This window comes from Nerophis lumbriciformis, linkage group LG02 (genome assembly GCF_033978685.3).
Source record: "Nerophis lumbriciformis linkage group LG02, RoL_Nlum_v2.1, whole genome shotgun sequence".
NCBI classification, from domain to species: Eukaryota; Metazoa; Chordata; class Actinopteri; order Syngnathiformes; family Syngnathidae; genus Nerophis; species Nerophis lumbriciformis.
In genome coordinates, this window is record NC_084549.2 from 40692501 (window position 1) to 40700000 (window position 7500).

General features: G+C 36.5%; 1 protein-coding gene across 2 annotated transcripts in view; it reads right to left on the reverse strand.

The window, feature by feature from the left end:
* inpp5a (inositol polyphosphate-5-phosphatase A) overlaps positions 1 to 7500 on the reverse strand; it is a 408597-nt gene that overhangs the window by 290805 nt on the left and 110292 nt on the right. For both annotated transcript variants that reach the window (XM_061962827.1, XM_061962834.1), the window contains exons 3-4: positions 7158 to 7258; positions 5494 to 5581 (exon numbers count right to left, since the gene is read on the reverse strand). In XM_061962827.1, the coding sequence (XP_061818811.1) occupies positions 5494 to 5581; positions 7158 to 7258 (189 nt within the window). The remainder of the gene's footprint in view (positions 1 to 5493; positions 5582 to 7157; positions 7259 to 7500) is intronic.

The following is a 7500-nucleotide window of genomic DNA, read 5'->3' on the forward strand; positions in this document are numbered from 1 at the left end:
ACCCCTAAGTTTTCTGATTTAAATTACTTGAAGGCAGCCCAGTCAGTGTTTACAGATGCTTCCGTTGAACATGAACCACTGTTCTCGTTCATCCAAAAGGTATTTGATTAGTTTGGGCTCATGGCTCTCCATGGGCCCATCGAGACCTTCCACACCAAACTCATCCAACTAGGAATTTACGGGCTTTGTTCAGTACACTCAGGCACAAGTAATGCTGAAACCAAACACGGCCTTCTCCTGATTGCTCCCACAAAGTTACAGTTCTGTTAAGGTGTCATTTTCCAGGGTCTATGATGTCTAACCCAACTATTGATTGAAAAAATAATCAAGTCATTGTCGTCCATATAGTCTATGTCCTTATTACTCGGATAATGTCACCTACACACACATTCCAGCGTGAAAGGATATATCGGCTGTATCCTGTCAAGCCACAGAGGCTGATTTATGGTCGGTCGCTGCTCTCATTCCTGTTCTGTGGACCACAGACAAGGGATGCCTTTAATTTCCCATTAAAATCCTTTGGAACAACTAAGGGTTGAGTACTGCTGTGTGTCACTGTCTATGCATGTGAACAGGCTTGATTAGACAACGTCAGCGTGGTGTTTATTCATGTCCAAGTTTGCTTGTGTGTCTGTGCAGCCCTTCAAGCACCACAGTATAAGTGTGTGTCAGAAAGTGGGAACAAGAGCAGACATTAGATCACATCATTCTAGACGACATGAGCTGCAGTTCCAGGACCCACAATAAATATTAATGGCTGAGAACAAGTGGATTGGGAGTTGAGTTATCAGGGTGGGCTGTCCTAATTGACATTTTACCTGCTGTATACCTTAACGGGGCTGTAAAATACCCGCACCCAGCCGCAAGGGTGATGTGTCACTCAAGCACTAGAGAAGACATTTTTCTTGGCTTCAATATGAAGTTTCTACATTTTGCAATTTTGAAGCTAATACAAATAATAACAGAAGAAATTACCAAATTTAAAAGATAGTTTGACAAAAACAGACTATCCTTAAACCTCAGTAAAACTAAAATAATGCTATCTGGTAACAATAGAAGGGAAAGTCGAACGCAAACACAAATACAAATGGACGGAATAGAAATTGAAAGAGTAAACAAAACCAAATGTCTAGGTATAATGATTGATGATTAATTGAACTGGAAATCTTGTGTAAAAAATATACAACATCAAGTAGCCAGAAACATGTCAATAATTAATAAAGCAAAACATATTCTATACCAAAAATTACTCCATATTCTCTACTGCTCGCTAGTGTTACCATATCTGAGTTATTATGGCGGAAATATGGGGGAAATAACTACAAAAGTACACTTCATTCATTAACCGCGTTACAAAAAAGATCAGTTAGAATAATACATAATGTTGGGTATAGAGAAAATACAATCCCTTTATTCATTGAATCGAAAATGCTGAAATTCCACGACATAGTGAATTTGCAAACAGCTAAAATTATGCACAAAGCAAACTACAATCTGCTAGCCAATAATATACAACAATTCTTCTCAACAAAAGAGGAGAAATATAATCTTAGAGAAAAATTTAATTTAAAACATTTGTACGCACGTACAACACTTAAGACCTTTAGTATATCAGTATGTGGAATTAAATTATGGAATGGATTAAGCAAAGAAATCAAACAATGTAATAATATAATCCACTTCAAGAAACTCTTCAAACTTAAAGTGTTTACAAAGTACAAAGAAGAAGAACCATGATAAACATTTTGAATTTATTTAATTCATCCATTCATTTTCTAGATAATCTAACTCATCTCACCATATGAAATATAACTTACTTCAGTAATTATAATGTATTTATTTATTTATTTTTATTGTTATTACTTATGGAGTATATTGTGAATAAATTCCGAACAGGAAGGCAACAAAAGTTTTAGCAACTGCTATGTAAAGGAAAAGGGGTATGATTCAATAAGCTATGTTTCTTCCTACTCCTTTTTAAACATGTTGAATAGAGAAACTGGAAATTGTGATGTACCATGTTGTATGCATGCATGTTCAAAATAAACACAAACTCAACTCAACACTACAATGTTGAACTGAATACAAATAGTCTCACCTTGCCACTTTTATAATTATGTTATGTTTAGTGCTGTCAAACAATACTTTTTTTTAAGTCGGAATAATCACACCTTAGAATGTTGATTAAACACGAATAATTACAGAAAATTACTGGTTTGCATAATTTAAATGATCTTTTTAAAAGACCCCAATATCAGAATGTCATACGAGAACATATTTTTTTATGTTTTACTTCATGCACGTCATTTATTTGTTCAAACAGTTTTTCATCTAACAGTGTTTCCCATGTATGTATTTTTCATTCTTCACTTTGTTTTTTTATTTTATATTTTGCGAAACAGGAAGGTAACACTTGCCTTTCATGGTGATATATGTAAATCATGTTCCACAAAACATTTAAGACAATAAGTTTTAAGCAACAGTATTCTGTAGCTGGGCAACACACACACGCGAACAAACACACTCACAAACAGCAGTGCACTGCACTGGGCGCAGAGGGCAGCCGACTGGCCTACACGAGTAGTATTAAGTTAAAGTGTTCACAGAGTTTGGTGCCTACAGTTTATGCCTATTAGTAGAAGTACATGTGTCCTTTTATGTTATTTTGTTTTGCTAATATCTAATTTGCTTAACGTTTCAGAATGCAAAATTTTGTTAGCCTGTCATCAGGCTCGACCATTGTACGTTAGCATTAAGCTCGCAGCATAAGAGCCAAACTTTATCCTGTGTAGTAGATTTAACATGATTCTTACATGTATGTGCACTTCATATGTAAATTAAATTACTTTCCATTGTGACTGTTTTCCTATCTGCCAAAATGAAGAACAGATTGAAATAAAAACAATAATTGGCATAATAATCGTAGATTATTTGGCCAAAAATGTCAGCATATGAAATGTTTCTGGTCCAGTACCTCACAAATACATTTGTCTCTCAATAATACCATATGGAAGCACACACACAGTGCAAATAAACAAGCTGACCTTTACTTTATCATAAACTTCCCACATTAGCATAGTCCCACTCAATCAAACAATTCACTCGCACTTCCTGAGACACAAAGCAACAACATACAGAATACAACAACACACACAAGCTTTGAGGCCCTGAAAAGTCTTCCCACTTACATTATCTGAAAATTGACGGGTGCAGCAGACAAACAATTATTCCCGCAGCACGGGGGGAAGAAATCGAAGATCAGGAAAACAAATATGAGAGATGTCATCAAAGCTAAATGGCAAGCCCTGTGTGAGGCGGACTGAAGGAGTCAATTCATATTTACTGTTGCCAACATTTCAATATGGACATCACAGAAAGGACATAAGATGTTTCTCTCGCCACAGACGGATTTGCAAAGACAAGCGCAAACTGTGATCTCTATTTGATGAGAATATAAATACATAAAAAAGGTTAATCTATACACAAACACTATTAGATAAACAGCTCAAGATATGAAAAGGCAGATAATTACATTTCTAAAAGGCCAGCGTTTGTAATATTCTTTTAAAGAGCACATGTGACTCAGCGGCTGCTGTGATTTATGAGCATTTGTGGAGATGCAATGGAGCGCGGTGGAAAAGCTGAAAATGTGTTGGGGAACAACGCTCGAAACGATTCAACAAACACACACAGACGGTGACCTCGCACTGTTTTTGGATCCCATTCAGGTGCTACATGGGGGTATTTTTTTCATATAATCTTGGGGGGATGTAGTGAAGATAGAGCAACACATCTGTCGTCTGCGCCTTCAAAAGTAACGGAATATAAAACCAGGCTATGACATCAAAAGTATGGTGGATACACTATGGTTAAAAAGCTCAGGGCACAAATAGTCAATGAGTCACACTAACTTTGAGTCTTTGGCGCCACCAAGAGGACGAATCTACTTGGACCATTAAAAAAAAAACTCAAGCTCATACAGAGTGGCTATAAAAACACAAACACAAATGCATTTTTATAATTAGAATTATTATTATACTTGTTATATTTAGAAAATAATTGCATCCATCCATTTTCTACCGTATATATTAATATATTCCATTCCATTGTTTTGACCTGCATGTTTGATAGTTTTGGTCAGGACCTTCAACATTACAAAATGAAATGGTTGATCCCATCTCTGAGAATTGTGTGAATAATGCCAGCAATTAAATCATTTGACAAAAGGCAAACAACGCACACTTTAGCATGTAATTTTTTGCTTGACCAGGGCACAGAAAATCTGCAGAGACTCCTCCCACCCCCAAAAAGGACTGTTTTCACTGCTGGACTCTAGAACCACTGCTGCAGAACCTCCAGGTTCTGTAACAGCTTCTTCACTCAGGCCATAAGACTCTTGAACGCATCATAATAATCCCCTCAATTCCCCCTAAAAACAGATTAACTCGCTGGAATATAAAGACAATATAACATACATTCATAAACGTGGATGCATATGCAAAAGTGTAATATATTTATCTGTAAAGTAATCTATTTATTTATATCTGCACCTTATTGCTCTTTTATCCTGCACTACAACGAGCTAATGCAACGAAATGTCGTTCTTATCTGTACTGTAAAGTTCAAATTTGAATGACAGTAAAAGGAAGTCTAAGTGTAAGTCTTAGTCGAATTGAAGTGAATCATTTAACCCAACCTGATCAGAATAACAAGTTTGATCACGTGACGAATTAAATACAGTTGTTGTTGACCTTATCACATTGCAAAGTGATATATTCCACAACAGTATATTTCTATAAACACATAGTTGGTGTTAAAATCACTTTTAAATAAAATTATCTTGTTTTTAGGTATGTCTGAGATGTTGTTTACATCAGTAATGAGGACTCTAAAGCGGGAAAGGAAACAGTCGCTCTCAAACTAATTAAATTTGCTATTTTTATAGTAGTGTTGGTTGTATCAAGTGGAATGGTGAGGGCAACAAAACACCCACAAATTTGTCCTGAAGCCAGAATAAAAAGCAACAATGTAGAAAGTAAAGCATCTTTGATTTGGGTCATGAAAGGCAGCCTTGGCAGGTATATTGTCAAACCTCTACTGCCATCATGTGGCTGTACAATATTACTAAACTGGATGGCAATATTAGAGTCCCACATATATTAAAAATACAAAACACAATATGTATGTTCAATTAAATTGTTTCATGATGACTTATCACATTATAAGTTTAAAGGCTGCTGAAAAAGGTTCAGTGTATTAAGTGTGCATGTATAGTAATAGCTGGATTTGCAACAGTTGTACCATTAAACCAAGCAATTTTGCATAGGCAAGGGTGATGATTCTGATTTTTTTTTTTTTTAAAACACATACACTCTACCCCAAGAGTGACCATAAAATAGCTTGTGTCAAACAATCTTGGATATTGTTCTTAATACCAAGATTTACAGAAATGGAGGTTAAGTTATACCACAGAGCAGTATGACGAAAACTTACAGTAAAATGTTCCTGGGACTTGTAGTTCTCATCGAGGTAGACACGTGCTCTGCTGTACTCCTTCATGGCATCACTGGACAATAGCTCTCTGGCCAAACAGAACACAAACACACACTTTTGATGCAAGCAGTGTTAGGAGTACAATGTGTTTGGTTTAATACAATGTCTTTGGTTTAATACAAATGTGTTTGGTTTAATACAGGGCTATTCAACTGGCGGCCCAAAGTCAGTTTAAAAACTTGGGAGACAAACATTTTTGCAGCAAATTCCTAAAAACACTGGAGTGCTCCTGTTATATAGAAGAACTTGGGACTACTATCAACACATTGCACTTGCATTAACATTTTAACGTTGCTAGCAAACATCGAACAAACTTGTGATTTACCTAACTGAAGTGTTCCCCAAAGCACCCCATTAATTCCTCTCATTTTTAGCAGCTAAATATTATTTTTGTAATGATTTATGTAACTAAGGAGTTGCTGTAGCTTGTTTACTTCAGATGCAGTCAGAAGTAATTTGTTCAACTTCTTTAGTTATACTAATAGTGTTCCTCAAGGTTCCATTTTAGGTCCTCCAGTTTTCATCATTTGGGCTATTCAACTGGAAGCCTGCGAGTTCAGTTAAAATGTGTGTGGGAGACTAAAATGTTTACAGCAGATTCTTAAAAACACTACTACAGTGCTGTCATAGAGATCCATCCATCCATTTTCTACCGCTTGTCCCTTTTGGTGTCGCGGATGAGAGATGACTAGCTTTTTGGCAGAGGGTCCTTTAAAACAGCAAAGCGCTCTTGTAACTCTGACAAAATAGACTAAAATGAAATACCTACTGAAGAGGACACTGTTTCTCAGGAATATACAAAATAATACTAATAGTGAAGGAAAAAGTTTGCCCCTTGGTCTTTAGCTTTCTGAAAAAGTTGTCCCCTCGGTCTTTAGCTTTCTGAAAAAGTTGTCCCCAAAACAATTTACAAGCTGAATATCCTTGTTTTAGTAGCACAAAGGGGACCTAATATGGAAAAGCAACTTTTTTACCTATTAGTACCTGTTTTAGTGTATTTAAAATTTTAAATTTTAAATCAAACCATGGAGGCATGGTGGAGATATTTATAAAACAATATTGCCTTCTATTTCCTTCAAACAAGTCGTTCGGAATTTGCCCAATTTTTGACATCTTGTGACATCAGCGGATATCTTCATATAAGTTAGAAATTTACCCGGAGGCCTTTGCGCGTCTCCGGCATTGTAGTCAGACGTTGCAGTCAATAAGTTTTTTATTTTTTAATATCCTCTTGCTGTGGGCAGACTGGTTCGACCATGCACCATCTGCTGTTGCCATTTTTAACTCAAAGTAGCGTATAGTTTGTACTTAAACCGGTCAGTAGAATCAATATGGAAGCACTAAAAACTACACGATGACTGACGGGGAAAAGACACAGTCGAAGTGGAGGCCCGTAAATTTGACCGCCCACACGACGCATGCTGAAGAGATGGTCAGAAAGCGGTTTGAAGATGGTCTGTAAAACATAACCCACGCACAATTTTGACCAAAGGACCACTATTACATGTTATGTAGACCACAAGGAAGTGTTTTAACTGTAGAAAACAAAACATCATACAAGCCCTTTAACATCATCAAGGTCCATTCTGCAAGTCAATACTTACTTGACAAAACTATCCACGTGTGACATGGACTCCTCGTAATTCTTCCCACCCACTTCTTGACAGTGCACAGCTAAGAAATGAGGCTTATGTGACTGAACTGTCTGTAAGGGAGGAGAGAAAAAGATTCAAGTCAAAACACTTGCAACTGGAATGCCCCTCAGTAACATGCAGTTATAACAATCCTGATCTGGATCAAACTGAACACTTTCACAGATGCCTGCATTTTGCAATCATTGCTGTGACAATGTGACAAAAATAAAGTAGAATGCAGCCAAAACAATTTTATTTGAAGTTATCCTAACATAGCTACAGGACATGCTTGATGATACCAGCAAAAAGTACT